Below are 18940 nucleotides of genomic sequence, written 5' to 3'. Positions count from 1 at the left end.
TTGGAATATTGTGTACGATTGTAGGCATCACTTTACGCTGAATATACTGCTTCTGTGGAATCAGAACAGAGTATATTAAAGGAGAACCGCAATGCAATTTTTATATTTTGGGGCTAGAACAATACGGCATTGATGAGTGCATTTCAAACTGCTGTACAATGAAAGTAAAATGTACACAATAAGGTGTAAAACCTCCAATTTACATCACAAAATAGACTAAATGTCCAGGTATACACAGCACCATATTGCTGTCATTGTCTGTGATTCAGAACAGGACAACAGAATTTCTGGTGACATGTAGCAGCCCTTTAAAAAAAGCAGACAAGCAGACTTGTGAATACATCACTTTTAAAAACATATACATCAATAGAAATATTGCTCTCAACTTTGAGACAGTTTTGTCAACACATAATACTAACTTGTTAACACTGCATGCAGATCAAACATCATGCCATTTGCCAAACCACTTTATACCATACGGTGTTGCAGGAAGCCGGAGCCTACCCAGCAAGCAACGAGCGCAAGGCAGGGTACACCCTGGAGGGGACGCCAGTCCATCGCAGGGCAAGTGCAAGCCAATGATACATGGGGACAATCTGGAGGCCGAGGTAAAGGCCGAGGGGGGAAATTTGGCCCGGACACCAGGATAACTCCCTAGTCTTCTCGAGAAATGCCCGGGGATCTTTAATGACCACTGAGAGTCAGGACCTCGGTTTAACGTCTCATCTAAAAGATGGCGCCCACTACAGTATAGTGTCCCCGCCACTATCCCGGGGCATTAAGACCCACACAGACCACAGGGTGAGTGTCTTTTCTGGTATTCTCTATATTTGTAAACCCCTTATTTGTAACAATATGTTGTAATACTCACAATATACAATCTTACCAACATAACCCTCACATCTCCTTACTCTGACCACGGTCCTGTCCCAGCATTATCCCTAACCCTACTATACCCAATCCTGGACCCAAATAAACCCAATTCCAGCACTGCCTGCTCCCACAACCTCAATTCTCATACAGCCCTAACAATTATCTCAGACTGCTTTTGCTGCAGTAGCAGCCTGTGATGGGATCAGAGATTTATCAGTTGTCGTGCTTTGTTTCCTTGTTCCCAGAATCCGGAAGGAATAGAACAAAATGAAGCTTTTAACCTTGAACGCCATCCAAAAACATAATCTCTCACCGAATGTCTTTGCAAGCACCTCTATACTATGGCTGATAGTAAGATCACAAGACATGGGAGAAAACCAGACTTCAGCATGGAAGATAAACAACTGCAATTGAAGGTCACTCTACACAGCAGAATGTATATGTGCATAAGAAATAATTAATGGATCATTCTCATACTGTTATAATATTGCATTATCATACTGTACATGTGAAAAAGTAAGGGAAACTGTAGAGAAACTCTTTAGAAATGCTACGGGTATAAGGAATATTTATTCTTTCTTGTGGGCAGCACAGTGATTTGATGGTTAGCCCTGCTGCATCACAACTCTGGGTTTAATTCTGGCTTTCTGTGTGGAGTTTGTATGTTTTCTCATGAGATTTCCTCCCACAATCCAAAGCCATGCTGCTAGTTCAGTCAATAGCTGCTAATTCAATAGTCATCGTGTGTGTGTACTGTACATCATTCCATTGACTCTGGTATCATGTCAAGAATGTAGCCAATCCTTTGCTGTCAGGATGAGCTCTGATTTGCTGAGACCTGGATCAGGAACTAACATCTTTCTGATAATAGATAAGTGGGTAATTCTGATGCGTGTAGCTGACCTGATTTTGGAAATCTACATTCCAGAAATGTCTATGTTTGGCTCATTATAGAAAGGAAAATACAATTTGAAAAATTCTAGCATTAAAAGAAGCTTGAGGAACCTGCATGGTAATTTACAGTTTACATTAATCTACTACAAATGTTATATATTCATTACATCATTTATAGTTCCCTTTCAGCAAAGTGAATAAGGTTTTTGCCTGCGTATGAATGATTCTCTTCAGCTGGGCTGTTACCTACCCACCTTCAGTCCCTCTTGTCTGCTGTAGGCTACTTTTCCTCCCCACAGAATAATTATTTTACTACTCTAGAGTTCATTCATTGAGGACATAATGAAACAATTTGTTATTTCTTTGAATTTGTGTGTCTTCCCTTGGTCTTTGTTAAATGGGGGTTGGTGTTCCAGTAGTGCAAAACTGTGTTGTTGGTAATTTTTTGCAAAGGGATTTCTTTTTTCACTCTTCCTCCATTTGTTCCTTCCCTTCCTCCCTCCCTTTTTTTCTATGCCTGTGTTCGTTTTCCTCTACGATTCCCCACATTCTCTGAGCCTGAGTAATTGCGATGACAGTTCTCCCATGACACTGCTGCGCTTGTGTTCCAGCTAAACCTAAAATCTCTCTGAGTCCAAATAAAGAGCCTATCAGAAATGATGACTCTAAGGATCTTTTGAATTGTTTAGACATCGATGTTATTCATTAATGAACTTACAGTGAAGCACAACTTATTAGATGACTGACATATCCACTGCTCATTCAGAAGAAATCTGAATATTGCTGTAATGGTCAATAAACGCATACTGCTAACTGCTCTGTATGTGCAAGATTTTCTACTGTAAGTAGCAGAATAAAGCATTTACGATGTTTCAAACATCAACAAAATGTGGATATCTAAATTACAGTTTGGCAGCTGTATAGCACCAGTGCCCACTGGATTTTGTCTGAAATGGCTCATGCTCAGCATTGGAATTCTGTTTTAAGACTTTAAAGCCTTACTTCCAACTGCACAGACACACCACCTGAATTTCTGTGTAATACTGTGAAACTGAGGAATTGTGTTAGAGAACCCAGTGGAACAGATTGCAACAGACTCTTTCATTTGTTTTAGCTCATGAAAGCCTTTGTGGCAGTGACAGACCCAACGCTAGACTAGAGCAAACTCTTGGATCTACATACACAAAAACCTACATCAAGAAACAGTACTAGCACCATGCACCTTTCCCTACCAAAGAAAGCCAGTAATTACACTAATTAGACCCGCGTGAGATGTGCATTTCTCCTCCCATCAGCCCTTATTATTGTAACGCTACGGGTTTCAGGCGGGCGCCTTTGTCACATCGGGGGCGCGAACCCAGGACTCCGGTGTCACTCAACAGGGACCCAGCCCAGGGAGCTAAAGAGAGATCTCTCCACAGCCCAGTGGCTGTGGTCCTGCTATTACAGGGAAGGGCGGTGACGTCACCGCTCTGGTAAGCCGGCTCTTACACAGTGCCTGTCGGCCGTATGCGTTACATTATTAATATACTGACACTCAGTGCAGGAGATGTTCTGATTTTCTGCTCTGAGGAATGATGAATGGGTGGCTTGAACAATATTTCTCCCATTGTTGTGGGAACATCCTGGCTTTCTGTTCTGTTCGGAATGTCTTCCTTAATCAGCTGTAGCTATAAAATGCGTGGTTATATCACAAGGCACTCACTCTAATTGATCTACCCTCAAACTAGTTTTCAGTAATTAACTGATCAGTACAGTATGTACAGTGTAATTCAAGGAATTATCTGCTTGAAGCAAAGACAAGACTGAGAATGTCTCTGTACAGAAACAGGCTGCTTTACGGAAGGAAAACTCTTGTGAGCACGATATATCATCTCATTTCTTGCGTCTGCCTAGGAAGTTTTGAAATATGTAACCTCTGCACATTAGAAGATCAGTAAAGATCTACAGTATGGGAGTACAGTATGCAAAATTTAAATGTGGGAATCCTGTGAATCCTGAATTGAAAAGGTACCTTTATTTATTTAATATGTATATACAGTACTACAAACAGCTGGAGGAAAAGACAGAAAACTTGAATTCCCCAGTAATACATCACATGGGGATCAATATTGATTTGGGTTCAATTAACCCAACCTCATAGATTCTCACAAAGGTATCTTGCAGCTAAAAAGATAATTGAATAATGGTTTAGGCTACAGAACAGAAGCTGTATTTGTTCATTTGTAAGGTTTGGAAAACAAGTAGATGTCTTAGAGCCTGTTTGTGCCTTGGAGCCTCATTCTGTTCTCATATGATCATTAGCGGTAAGCTTTAAAGAAATGCCAATTGAATTAACCTGAGATATTCTCTATAATCTCTGCAAGTAAATTATTCCAGATGATCATTATACCACAGAGAGAGCATTACTTTGAATCTCGCATTATTAACGCCTTCATCTGTGTACAGCCTGCCTTCCAGCAACTACACCATTGAATTGCCATTTAAGAAATATACTTAATTCCATTTGACCGTCTTATTTTCTATTAGCATGAAAGGATGTGCCATTGAAATACCTGACATTTGACTGTTCACTATTTGTTATGTGTGATATGTGTAATTTGCACTCTTAAATCTCTGAGGAAAATTACAGAAAGTTTAACTGAGTGGGGAATGGCAATAAAGAAATGATCATTGCATAGATGGGTAAAAACACACCTGTGTGCAATCAGGGAATACATTGTGACTAGATATGAAATACTGTGAAACTCACTAGCCTTTAGTTTCCCCAAGATTGCATGTTTCTTGATGAAGGAACAAATTTGAAATCCAAATAATGTTGTGAAATACCACCATTTACAGCTGAAGTGTCCGGTCTTGGTCCTGGGGGGCTGGTGTGTCTGTAGGTTTTGAAGGTCTCTTTAAAGAAACAGGCCCTGAAACTGTTAAATTGGTGCAGTTATGCCAACCGCCTTAACTAACAGCTGAATCGCAAGCACACAGACACATCAGACTGGACATCAATCCGGTCTTTGACGTCCAGAGTCCTGCTGGTTTAAAGTCTCTTTTAATTAGCAAATGATTAAAACTTTAAAAACCAGGTGATTTGACATCTTAGCAAAATAATGAGTTCAATTAAGCTATTAAGTTTAAGACTCCCCTTGAAAGCCATTTGTACACCAGAGTTGCCTATTCTTAACTTAGAAGCATAATGTTTTGTCCTGGTAGCGCTTTGTGACTTTGTGAAATTGTGACTGTGTGACTTGTAGGATATGTCACAGAAACAGTGTTGATAAAAGGCAATGAGCAATACAAAAGGGGTACAGTGACAGGGAGTGTTACTCACAGTTTAGATCAATTTTCCAAGTACAAATTCTTTACAGTAATTTTTCCTCCCTCGAGATAACTATCCTATACAATCTGACTAAATTGCTGTAACAAAAAGACAGCTTACTCAGTTGGAGTAACTTTCAGAGTATGAATTCCTGTTCGTGCTGAGCTATGTAGCCACTAGACTCACAATCCAGTGCCACTGTGAAAGTAATTTTCTTCCTCTGTAACACTTTTGTAATCGTAGGATAAAAAGACAAAGTTGAAAAACTTTTCCTGTTTCCCATCTCAACCGATTTTCTTAGATTATTTCGGAGGTCAAAAATGGCTTGTCTTACGCTCCTAGGGCTGGGCGAAGATAAATTAAATTATACACAGTTCTTTTATTATCAGATCTTTTGATGGAGACTATATAGAGACAATTGGATTAGAGGCTTCTAGGTACAGTGGATTTTAAAACAGTTGATTGATTTATGTGTCCAAAGCCAGGCTTGGAACACAGCCCAGAGAAAGGAATTGACTTTCATCCTCTCCATTGAGCTGCCAAACACATTAGAAAGGAATCACCATGAGCTTCTAATATTCAGTCACCGAGAGTATAGTAGCCCTGAAGAAACTCACAACATGGTAAACAAAGCTCTTTTTTTGTCTCCCATTAGACAGATACTGGTCACAGGTTAGGGCTACACATTCGTTTATGTACTTGTTGTATAGTATTACTCTATTAAGAGTAATATTTTTGGTCATGAAACAGTTATTACAAATTGTTAGACATGAGCTCTTGCTAGAATGTAAGGGAAGAAAAAGAGGTGTCACTGATGAATTTGTAATTAGCTGTCTCAATTAGAAACACTTATTCGGTGTTCAAAGTGTTTAGGAGTGCGTGTTATTACGAATTTGACGCTCTTATCCAAAGCGCTTTGCTCAAGGGTACCACAGCCGTATGTCATTCAGGTTTTGAACACACACCCCTCCAGTTCTGAGTGATGAAAGACCTTGTGATGGTACCGTGTTGCGGTGTGTTGGTGCCAAGGCAGTAGAGTGATTTCTGGGAGAAGGATGCGAGTCTGAGATGTGATTGGAGACCGTTTATGGGGCTCGCAGACTGAGACCGTTCCATTTCAATCCCCCCGAATTATACACAGGGTTTAGAACGTTGCTTTTTGTGTTCTTGGTAAGTGTTGGGTACGCAGTCCCAGGAGGGTTACAGTATATAAACTCCCGAGCCAAGGCTTACATAAACTCCCTTTTATCTTTCTCTTATCTTCCCTTCTAATAGCATTTGTGTTGGAGTTTAGCTTTGACCACATTTAAGCTTGTGCGTTATTCTAGAGAAACCACCTCTCTCTCTACCTCCCCTCTCCAGTCCTCAGTTACCTACTGCCCCATGCCCCATATTAAAATACATCTTCACTTTGAGTCTGCAGAAGTAATTGGGGGTGGTCATCTTTCTGCCTCATTGCGATCAGAAATTTGTATTTCTTCATCCATTCATTTTCTAATCGCTTTAGACATCTATGAATTGACTTCATCACTCTGCTCTCCTCCCCACTGAGAGCTGATGTGTGGGGAGCGTACTGGCGCACTATGGCTGCTGTTCCATCATCCAGGTGGGGCTGCACACTGGTGGTGGTGGAGGGGATCCCCATTACCTGTAAAGTGCTTTGAGTGGAGTGTCCAGAAAAGCGCTATATGAGTGTAAGCAATTATTATTACAGCAGCCTGAAGCCCATTCTGGAATCACAGGGCACAAGGTGGGATTGATCCTGCACAGGACTCCAGTCCATTACAGGACACACACTACTATCTATTAATATCTTGTACTGAGAGGAATCCAGAAGACAGGGACAGGTGCAGAGCACAGAGCACTAGGAACACGCAGCGATGACGACTACCGACAAACACACACTAAAAAGGTATCACTATAAACAGGGAGTGGGCCCCAGATCCACAGACTAGCTTCTGGTAATACTTACAGGCAATTTTCTGCACCACCTGGGCAGCTGAGGAGAATGAGAAGGGAATGCAAGAAAATAAAATGGAAGCACGAACAGAGGACAGGCAAATTAAAAAAAGACGGCAAAGAGAATGTGCACACGGGAAAAGCATCCAGAAAACCTCTATATAAGTCTAAGAAATCATTATAATTATTATTATTATTATTATTATTCACTGCAGAGAGTGAATAATAATGGTGGGAGAGACGGAGCTTATGCTGGCCAGCAGCTGGTGCAAGTCAAGGCAGGGTACACTCTGAATAGGATAATAATAATAATAATAATTGCTTACACTTATATAGCGCTTTTCTGGACACTCCACTCAAAGCGCTTTACAGGTAATGGGGACTCCTCTCCACCACCACCAATGTGCAGCATCCACCTGGATGATGCGACGGCAGCCATAGTGCGCCAGAACGCTCACCACACATCAGCTATCAGTGGGGAGGAGAGCAGAGTAATGTAGCCAATTCATAGAGGGGGATTATTAGGAGGCCATGATTAGTAAGGGCCAATTGGAAATTTGGCCAGGACACCGGGGTACACCCCTACTCTTTTCGAGAAGAGCCCTGGGATTTTTAATGACCACAGAGAGTCAGGACCTCGGTTTTACGTCTCATCCGAAGGACGGCGCCTGTTTACAGTATAGTGTCCCCATCACTATACTGGGGCATTAGGACCCACATGGACCACAGGGTGAGCGCCCCCTGCTGGCCCCACTAATACCTCTTCCAGCAGCAACCTTAGTTTTTCCCAGGAGGTCTCCCATCCAGGTACTGACCAGGCTCACACCTGCTTAGCTTCAGTGGGTTGCCAGTTGTGAGTTGCAGGGTGATATGGCTGCTGGCTAAGGATGCCAGTCCATTGCAAGGCACAGAGAGGCACTAACGCTGACACGTACACACTCCCTCCTGGGCCAGTTTACCCACCAGCATGTCTTTGACCGGGGGAAGAAACCACACAAGCATGGTGGGGGGGACATACAGACTCCCCGCAGAGGCACAGCAGGTTCAGAATTGAACCCTTAACCACTGCGCCACTGTTCTGCATGTTAGATATGTTCACGCAGAACAGAAATATGAAATAGAACATTGATTATTTTTACAGAAATAAAAAATATGAAGGAACTATTACCTGGAAGACGACGCTTTAGAAAAGGTGATCAAGATTGACACGGTGATGCTGCTGTATTTTCTCAAGCCAAAAGCACTTCAGCGCCCTCTGGTGGTTCCTAAGCTACGCAATGTCTGTTTCTTCAAAAGATAGTGCAGCCATAGTCATTTCCTAGAGGGACAGCCCACTGCCTTCTGACAGCTTAGAAATTAGCATTTATTACAGTAGTTAGCTGTTGCATTTGATTTTGGTCACATACATATTTATTTTTTATTATGTACTTTTGGTATAAAATATATTATATAGCTATATTTTGGTATCAAACCCAGTTTTGTTTGAGAATCACTGTAGGGGTTTCTACCCTATATTAAGTCAATGCAGGGAAGGGGGAGGGTCAAGTGAAACGTCAGCATTGAAATTCTGCTTATTTTATCTGGGCTCTGAATGGTTTAGACATTCATTAAGATTATTGATACAAAACTAATCCCCACTAGGAGCATTAACAAAGTGGTAAATTACAGGCTTGCGGGGCCGAGCTACTGTATGTAGAGTGTATATACCGAAGAGGTGCGTACCACTTGGATCACCAGAGAATGCCAGATTCCGCATTCCTCACTAAAGGCTTCTGTATGTCAGTTCTGTTTGGTAAAAACATATTTTGAAATATTATAACCCTGCTGTGCACCTTGACATGTGAACCACTATCTAAAAACACATATATAACTGTTAGTAATGTCTTCACAGTTTGATTGGAATAAAGAGCTGTACTGGACTACCCTTCTACCCTAAGATGCTCAGTTTGTCTTTTACTTCACTACAGTAAACCAGTACACAAGCTGTGGCTTTGATATATAATTTAACACTTTTCTGATACACAGAAAAATGCCATAAATTTAGGTATTTGTTCCAGTACTGAAATTCGGCGATGATACAGTACCTGAATAATTGTGGTCTCCTAAAATTACAACATTCCAGGAACTAACTGGTCAGTAACAACAAAACCAAAGCTCTAAATCTTAAAATTTCTGAAGCGAGAAAGATGTAGGTACTGTAGCTCAGTTACATTAAAGGAACAAGTAATAGGTTTATTCCATGCTGAAAAAAAAAGAAAGAAAACATTTTGGCCGTGAAGCCTTCATCAGGTGTGAGAGAGACAAGGCAGTAGGCAAAGGCCAAAGGCCTGAACTACTAAGTAACATTAATGTTCTTTGAGGACTGTCGAATAAGACCCGACTTTAATGCATTTATCAGATTTCTGGCCACTAGTGGCCACTGCGGTTCTTCATAAAAATATAATCCATCGATAAGATTCTTCCTCCACAGCACAAGGGAAATCTCCTCTCTGCTGCACTAGGGTTTATTTCTCCCCCAAATAATGAAAATATAAATAGCAAATTTTCACGGCCCCGTGAAAATTTTAACTAAAATAAAAGAAATAAAAGTATATTTGTAAAAATTTTGCAAAGAAGTTTGCATGTTTTTGTAAGCAAACATTATTTTTTCAGTGACATTTTAAGCAAAAAAAACGTTACACAAATTAGGTTTTCAAAAGTCCCCTTTCCCGCTAATTATAGCCATTTCTTTTGGCTATAATTAGGAACAATGACAAAATACATTAAAGACAAAAGAGGACCGAGGGTGTAGAATATTAGTACCATTTTAGTAATCAAATTAAACAAAACACAAAACCGAATGTGTTTGCAGCACCAGTGCACAGTTTATGACCAAATGATACACATTAAAGCAGCCATGTCATCTGATGTCTGAAGACTTTTTTTATATTGGAAAAGACAAGAGCCAGAACTTAGCAGCAACACCATACACATCTAAACCATACGTGTGCTTTACACCAGTACACAGCCTATGGTGGGACACAAATTTCACCGCTACTGTACATGTAAGCCAAAAAGTGAACAAAACATCACATCAGTGCAGTAATAATAATTCAATTGAAAAAATTCACAGTTGACATTTCAAACTTCCAAACATACTACAGGGGTTAAAATTGGAGTCAATACATTTTGCTGCATTTTATGACTTATGCCAGGTACAACCTTTTGACCATGTAATATCCATTTAGCTAATATCCATTTAGTACAGGTTTCCTGTGGAACTGATACCGTCTACATTTTATCACTGGGATGATACTGTATATCAGAGGGAACACAAAAACACAGGACTAGAAAAAACATAAAAGGAGTAAGACAATGGAGAAGAACCTGCTGAGGCAGAAATTTTTGAATAAGGTTTTAAAAATCCAGGGCTCAGAAAATGTGTGAAAATTGGTCTGAACCAGCCAAGCATCAATCAGAACCTTTGTAGTTTCTTCTGTACATCTGAAATATTGTTCTGTTGCCCCCACTTGCATAGATCTGGGAGCAATGCAGTGATCTCACTCATGCAGCAGTTTAAACAATGTGCTCCAAACTGTGAGTGACCTAAACAAGCCCCCTTTTCCAGCCTCCTCTGACTATCACAGGCCCCTGTCCAGTGACTAAGGAGGGGCTTTGTGATGCATCAGACCTTCCCATTTTACCTCATCTGATCCCAGTGACAGTTCTATCCCACTGCTAAGGACCCTCAGCCATAGCACATGAGTGAGATCACACAGGCCATGTCCACATGAGGCTTTTCTAATAGTAGACAAGTGCATTTTCAAGGGCTTCATGCTTAAATACGATCTATAATCTGGGTTAGAGACTGAATATGAACTTTTCCCCAGGGGCATTTAAGGACTCAAAGTGTATTCTGAACCTCCAAAGGAACAAATAAAAGTTAAGTCCGCACTGGAAAGTAGAAAAGCAGAAAGGAAAAAAAAAACAAACACCATTTTGGCTGTTGAACCTTCTTCATACCTGAAGAAGGTGTACTTCATACCTGAAGAAGGTGTTCTTCATACCTGAAGAAGGTGTACTTTCAGTGTGGAATTAACCTTTCTGCTCATGTTTGAATCCTTGGATCCTTACCCTGCCAAAAATACCACTGTACTTTCTTTTTGGTGTTGCACAGCTCAGCTTAACAAAGTTTTTTTTTCTGGTAAATTAAATCTAAACGTTTTTCTCACACAGTATATCTTATCTCAGCATCTAATATTTTTTTCAACAGACTGTTATGTCTCTCCACAGCAAATTCAAGTGGTTTATTGCTAAGGGTTTGCAGGTCTTAAATATAGTTATGCTAATACAGAACAGGGTGAGAGATTCAGACCCATAAAACTCATAAAGACATAAGAATGACTACAAACAAGAGGAGGCCATTTGGTGCATCTATCTCTGAAGATCCCCCCCATCTGCTTTTTTGAGAAAAGGCATGGTTTTATAACAACATGGCTGGGCAGTGAGTTCCAAACTCCCACAATGCTTTGTATAAGGAAGTGTCTCATGTTGTCCATGAAGCCAATCCTACATGCTGGATATTTACATGCCAAGCTACGTGGGAGCCATAACTGCATTTTTAACCCCTGTACTGAGGACAAAAAGTGGAAACAGAGAAGGTGAAGTAAGGGCATAAAAGACCACGATCACATAGGCACTTAAAAAAATACACACACAGCACAAACTGAGTAAGGCACAGGTCAAATACAGACATCACTCACAACATGTCTTTGGAACAGTGACAGAATCCATTTAGATTTCAGACATACACATTTTTAACAGTTTATTTCCCCCTGTATGGTCTTCATCTTCCTATTGCACCTACAACAGCTATCCAAGCTCTTTTGTCTTAAGACTATATCACATAAAATGACAGAAAGTCTGTGCAAATTTCTGTGAAATACAAACCATTCTACTCTCTAAGACTAGTTCTATTTAAACTGGCTTCGCGAAATGTCTGGAGGTACATGTTCTAGTGAGCTTAGGTTTTCAGTGTATAGAGTTAATGTTTTATTTTGAAGTTGAAATTAAAAACATACATGTTTAGCAATGTTTTATGATATATAACTTGTAGCCAAATAGAAAATCCTTTAATGAATGAAAGCATATACGAGCAAAGTGTCATAATAACTAACAGAGCTGAACACAAGAAAAAAAGATTCTTCCTTCAATCTATCAAGAAACAAAAAATAAAATTAAGATATAATTCTAGTTACTAGCTGGACACAATCCTTTGGAAGAATTTCAGATTCATGAGCCACAAGTAAATAATTCTCTTAACATTTTCTGCAATAATAAAATCAAAAAGTATCTTTTGATAGTGGTTTTTTAAAATGGTTGCAAACTAGCAAAAGTTAGAGCCCAAAAAGAAACAATGAAATTTAAATAAAAACCTTTCTAATCTGATATTTGGGTCACATTTCATTCTCACTTCTGCGAACATTTGTTCCTAAAAGAAAAAGAAATAGCACAGCAAATCTTTGTCCTGCTGAACTAAACCAGACATCAAACAATTACTATCGCTGCAGGTTGTGAGGTTTTACAAAACGTTTACACTAGGGGGCGTGATAAAATCAGAACTCTACAGTACATCCACCTTGCAAATTCTGGTCCCAATGCTTACATCTTTCCAGGCCATAGAGATGAAAGGCATCTGGGAGACAGAAAGCCATTGATAAGTTACACATTTGGAATATATAGTCAACTGATGGACTGAAGTTTAAAAGTTTTATTCCAGGCCTAGTTTCAGGCCATTTAGTGCAAGAACAAAAATCCTTCTGACTGAGGCAATGTACAGTAAGTGGAACACTTTTGCAGGCTAAATCTTTCCTCAGCTGTTTACCTGTCTTATTTATTTTAACATAAAGTACATACGCATTTTTTTTTTTTAAAGTGACACTGACAAAACTGTTGTAGGACATGGCTTTAACAAAAATTGGATCTTCTACTAACACCAGAATTGTTTTGCCCTCTTGTGACATCCTGTCTTTAAAATGCTCTTAAACACCTCACACCCACAAGTTTTAAGAGTTCATTTTCCCAAGAAACATACACATTTGCAATACATTGACCACAATAACTTTGTCTGATGAATACATTCATTTTGGTTTAACTGACTTTACAATAATAACGGCTAAAGAAACAGAGTAGTTCAGCTGGGTGTGTATTAATAACATCTCACTTGGTACAGCTCAGCGAGATAGTGGAAAGATATTGGATTCTGATCCATTCCATTATATTCTGATCCAATTTTCTTATAATAGCCATCCACATTCATAGAAGTAAAAGTTACTCAGCTATATTTCAATAAGGAATTCAGTCGTCTAATATAATGACCGTTCTGTTGTGATACCCTGTAATGTAACTGTGATATTGTTTACACTGTAAGGAAGTAAAGCAACTAAAATTCCAGGGACTACAGTATGAAGTGTCAATAATGTGACATTACTAAATTGAAATCCTCATATGAGTATGTTACTTTTTGGGTGGTAAATGTGTCTGGTCCTATAAAATCTTTTTACAGTTTTTGATGAACACGAGTGAAATTATGAGCTCAATTGCTTTGGCCCGTTTTCATTCTCACAGGAACTTGCTCTCTGTGACCTCTCCACAGCTTAGACCCGACTTTTGGCATCTTCTTAATGTAATAAAAAACACTCTATCAAAAAGAATTTTCTTAACTCATACGTCAATAGTAAAACATCTGCAAACAAATTAAAAGCGAATCAGCACCAATTTGTACAACAGAAAAGCTCAAATACCAAATCCTCTAGGTATATTAGTGTTACGGATTCAAAAAGAAAGGTAAAGAGAAGTTATGATTGTATGACTGTATTAGAAAGCTGAAAACCCTCTCTCCTTACTGCTACACCTACAGATTCATGTATGAGTTACCAGGACAAAGAGAAAGGAGACGCATCCCAGTACAAGGCCTATGATCAAAGACGTAGGTGACAAGATGCTGGATGGCTTAGCTCTTGACCAGAAGGCCCTTCTTGTAGGCCAAGAGACCTGTGGCGGCAGCAGCAGTCAAGAACGTTGACCAACCCAGGAGCTTTAAGAACCCTGGGACAGAGGGCAAGTTCCTTTCCCAAAATGTTGTGACAAAAGGTCGAGCTGGAACATCCTGAAAACAAGAAAAACAACATATTCAACAATTCTCCCACACAACTTCGTGCAGCTAAGGCTGTAGTTTACAGTCAGCTGTAAACAGGAAACCCTGACAGATGTACTAAGAGAAGAGACAGACACCAGGGGAAGGGAGCCCAATGTTTTGCTGTCACACAGCCCTCGATGTTTCTGAATCACAGCAGGAGCTCTTGAAAGGCTTTCAGCTCACCACGTGGGGTTGGGCTGAGAAGAGACACACTTGCAGTCCTCTTGCAGTTTCATTCCAACTGGACATATGTTTTAATTTTGAATCGCATACCCTCGCAGATAGGATAATGTAACTGCATGAACCAAGATTTTCTGCTGCTTCCTCCAGATAAGGAGGATACTGACATCCAAAACACGTAAAACAAACACAAGTTTTTCATACTCCCCGCTTTCCACTTTCCCACTTCCACAGCCTTTCCTAGGTGGAGTAAACTACCCCAGAAATCAGAACTGCCCCATCTATCTTTCATTATTTCCAGTTTCCTGGAAGAACAGTTCAGAGATTCACCCCACTTTTATCCCAGCAATGGATAAGGTTAGTGACTCCTGAAGCACCACTTTCTACACAGACTTACCACAGATTCAGGTTCTGGCTTCCAGATTTCGTGCTCAGAGATTTTGCCCATTTTACAGAGAATCTAAAAGACAAAAAAAAAACAATTGTGTAAAGAAACATTAGAGCAGTCAGAGGTTGTGTGAATCTTGCAATGAAGACATCAGTACCCCACATCGTTCAGGGGAATGTGCTATGAAGTAATCAGTTCACTTTCAAACAAGGGGAAATTGTTATTTTAAAATACCGACACCAGTCATTACCAGGATTTTCTGCTTGAGTCAGAAGAAGAATCAAAAGGAACCCAGTCCTGGTCCTGGCGACTAACACATCAACTGGTTTTTGTTTCAGCCCAGCTCCCAGTTTCACAATCAAACCCTTAATTGACTCGAGAACAGAATTAATAGGAATAAATTCAGCTTCCAGCTCCTACACCTGCTGCAGATTGAAGTTTTACCTATCGCACTTCATCAGTAAAGTAAAATGTCCAACTTTTGAGAAGAAGACACAAACTTGCACATATTCCAATCAAGCGACTCAATTGCTCAATTCAAGCTTCAGTTAGAGGTCATTAAGCTCGAGTGGAGTGAAAACCTGGAACACCGGACACGCTGGGATGAGAACCATTCAGCTGGGATGAAAACCAGGGCGTGCAGATCCAGGACTGGGAGCCCCTGCCGCATCAGATACTAGACCGTCTCACCTCCCTGGCAGCTCTTTCCCCAGCCTGCACCGCCCCCTCCATGTAGCCACTCCACTCGGTGGCCGTCTCCGTGCCAGCGAAGAACAGCTTGCCTACGGGCTCCCTCAGAACCCTGCGGGACAAATAGACTGTCTGCCACCGGACAGGAGACTCCCGAACCAGGGCAGCCACGACAACACAGACCACCCACCAGGTTTAGTGTTATAACATCCCATTGGGGGTTTTTGATTTGGGAAGCAATTTCAAGGGATGGATGTGTGTCACTCTTACATGCTCTGGAGAAGTGTGTCTAACTCTTACAGTAACAGTTTTTCCTGATCCTGTCTGGATTCGATTACGGTCCCTCAGGGACGATGAGCCCTCACAGCGACACTGCCTAGTAACTCAGGCCCGCTAACTGTCCGCCGTGGCAGAGTTTTAACTGTCCAGATATCACAGGGGGTGACGTCACTTCAGTCACTGGCTCAGCTCAGTGTCATAGCTGACATGGTGCGTCTGGGTCTTGAAGCGCTACTGAAGGAACTGTCAGAAAAACTACATTTTTGCACCAAGCATCAACCACAAGGAAGGTTATCTGTGTCAAGAGAATGAAGCAGACGTGTTAATGATTAAGGGAAGCAAAATATTCCACACTCATGAACTTCAATACGGCCCAGCATCACAGAGCCTCTTGCTCTAGATCACACGCGTACGGTTCCCCATGAAACAATCCTCTCTTTCTTGGTGTATCCAGTAGCGAATGTACTGTACAGAGTGTGTAATCCAGGCAGAATTAACAGTGAAACGTGAGGAACAGGTGGAAACAACTCCTTTAATGAAATGGTTGGTGTGGATCCTTAGATCAATTAGCCTAACTACCTAACAACCAAACATGCCTCCTCTCATCTGTAAGCTTCCTTGTAGTCTTATACAGGTATATAAACTGTCTGCTGTAAAAATAAAAAAATACATTTTTTTATAAAATGGCAACCAAAATTGTACACAATATTCCAGTCTTAACAGTGCATAATGAAATTGTAGCCTAAAAAGCAATTGTTACCTCAGCACAAATTCTGCCATTCATGACTTTAAATACAAGACTAAATGTGTAAAGAACTATGTGGTGCCAGCTCATCCGTCCATTTTCTAACCAATGTCTTATAACTCAGGGTGGCTAGGGAACTGATGCCTGTCCCAGCAAGCAAGGGGTTAATTTCAATGTAGAATTTAGCTATAACACTTTAATGAAATTTGCATGTTACCATAAGATCCTTAAAGAGGACCCATTACATGTTGTACTGTAGATTAAATGTTATTAAAAGCATCTCAAAAGACACCATCCCCCAGATAATGTAAATCCAGGATATGTACTGTATCCTTCTGTCTCAAGGTGCGAGGATATAAACAGCCATAGTTCTGCTCTTTGTGGAGTCACTTACTTGCCGAACTGCGTGAGGATTCCCGGAGGGAAGTAGACTGTGTAGCAGCCACCCGAATATTCCTCTTCAGCCCAGTTCTTCTCCTCGTAATGGACCGGCTGAGGAACAGAGGCCAGGGGGAAACAGGCAGGGTGGATGGAGAAAGATTCAGAGATGAATTAAGAGGGGGGTAATGCACTCTTTGCATTCCTGGCAAAGACACATAACTAAAAGAATGACTGACCACAGCCACTAAAGTTAATAAATGTCTTCAAAACCTCCAACCCCCTAGAACCAATTTGTGGAGAAATAGAGTCCGTTTTTAGACTTACAACCCCCCTGAGTATAAAAACAGGCCTTGGTGGTCCTAGCATTTCCCTCTACTCAAAATTCACCTCGCAGATTCCAGTTTATGTTTTTCTACTGAAGACCTCTGCGTTTGTTTTTGGAACCAGTCGTCAATAACGTTCACGGTCACGTGAGATGGCAAGCACTGAGTTTTACTTACAGCTAATTTTTGAATGGCTCAGGAAAGGAGTTCATACAAAGTTCAAAGCAGCAGATTGTCAAAACACATTAATAAATGAGATGGTTATAAAGTTAGTTGGTCTGCTACCTAAACAGCTGTGTATTAAAACTATACACCAGGGAGAAATGTCCTGTGGCATACGCGTAAATGTAACCAGAGCAGTGGCCAGCACACACAGGACTACACTTGTGGACACTAACAGCCTTGCTGTTCACGTGGTTTTATACACACTGTGCTCCCTCTGGTGGACACCGATGACGCTGGCGGCCATGGGTGTGTACGGTCGCTGTCCATGGGTACATGCAGTCCATGTTCATGCAACCACATCCGCTCACTGCTCCTCAGCACACGGTTTTCACAAGACAGCTAGCTGAGAGGGCAAGCTGACTTGTCCACCTTCCCAGCAGAAAAGCTCTTGCTGTAGACCAGTAATCAGGAACACTTACATGCAGCGCTTCTTCACTGCCAAGGACTTTGGCGTATATCTCACAGATCTTCTTCTTCCTAAAAGAACAGACCAGATTAAAAGTATTTCCTCTCTCTCTACACAGTATATATCTATATACTTCATTCTTCTGACAACAACAACACACAGGGGTTTAATAGTGCACAAAATAATAGTGACAGTCCATGAAAGAGTGAACAGGGAAGACAAAGAACGGCATCCAAATCCAAATGGGTCCAAAGACAGGTCAGGGCACAGTCTGAGAGTCCAACAGCAATTGGAGGTCCAAGGGTGACGGGGCGAGATCCTCCAGACACCGGGCTCAGGAAGCGGGAGGTGTCGGGGATGAGGCCTATGCCCTCAGGAGACGGACATAGGGTTTCCTGGTGCCAGGCGGCCCTCACAACATCCTTACCCTAATGATGAGCCCCGAGGACTAGAGGAGCTAGTCTTTAAATAATACACCTAAGAAGGTACACCTGGGGAGCTTAATCACAAGAACAATAACAGGAGTAGTGGAGCGCCCTCTAGGGAGGGATGTCAGGTGTGATACATTTCCAAGAAAGCTGCTGACAGGATGCTGTAACCTGGCACTGTAGGTTATAGTAGTTCAGGTGGGTAGCTGCGTCAGCATACGTACTGTAGGCTGTAAAGGAACAAGTAAAGGTTTATTCCATGCTGAAAAAAAGAAGAAAGAGAACACAATGTTTCGGCCGTGGAACCTTCTTCAGGTGCCTTCTTTCGGCCGTGGAGCCTTCTTCACTGTCACACCTGAAGAAGGCTCCACGGCCAAAACGTTGTGTTCTCTTTCTTCTTTTTTCAGCATGGAATAAACTTATTACTTGTTCCACTGTAGGTTATATTCTTTTTGGTGGAGATGATATTAAGACAAAGGTCATTTGGTTGCTTTTTTACCTTTCTTCTTTAGTCAATCCTGCTAGCCTCCTGGCCTTTCGAGCAAGGATGAAACTAAAAAAAAAGAAGATATATATTTAAATAATCTGGATAATTTTCAAAAATATAACTTTAACAGTAAAGACATGCTTTACTAGTATGCTACCTTATTTGTGCTGCATGCATTACTAATATGCTGCA

General features: G+C 41.0%; 1 protein-coding gene across 1 annotated transcript in view; it reads right to left on the bottom strand.

Moving 5' to 3' along the window:
• Positions 1-9879: 9879 nt before the first annotated feature.
• mao (monoamine oxidase) overlaps positions 9880-18940 on the bottom strand; it is a 57175-nt gene continuing 48114 nt past the window's right edge. Inside the window, exons 10-15 of the mRNA XM_069178907.1 lie at positions 18761-18814; positions 17847-17904; positions 16893-16990; positions 15475-15586; positions 14794-14856; positions 9880-14186 (exon numbers count right to left, since the gene is read on the bottom strand). Of these exons, the coding sequence (XP_069035008.1) occupies positions 14031-14186; positions 14794-14856; positions 15475-15586; positions 16893-16990; positions 17847-17904; positions 18761-18814 (541 nt within the window). The 3' untranslated portion in view covers positions 9880-14030. The remainder of the gene's footprint in view (positions 14187-14793; positions 14857-15474; positions 15587-16892; positions 16991-17846; positions 17905-18760; positions 18815-18940) is intronic.

This window comes from Lepisosteus oculatus, chromosome 15 (genome assembly GCF_040954835.1).
Source record: "Lepisosteus oculatus isolate fLepOcu1 chromosome 15, fLepOcu1.hap2, whole genome shotgun sequence".
NCBI classification, from domain to species: domain Eukaryota; kingdom Metazoa; phylum Chordata; class Actinopteri; order Semionotiformes; family Lepisosteidae; genus Lepisosteus; species Lepisosteus oculatus.
Note: the sequence above shows the minus strand (reverse complement) of the source record. Positions and strands in the feature narration are given on the sequence as shown.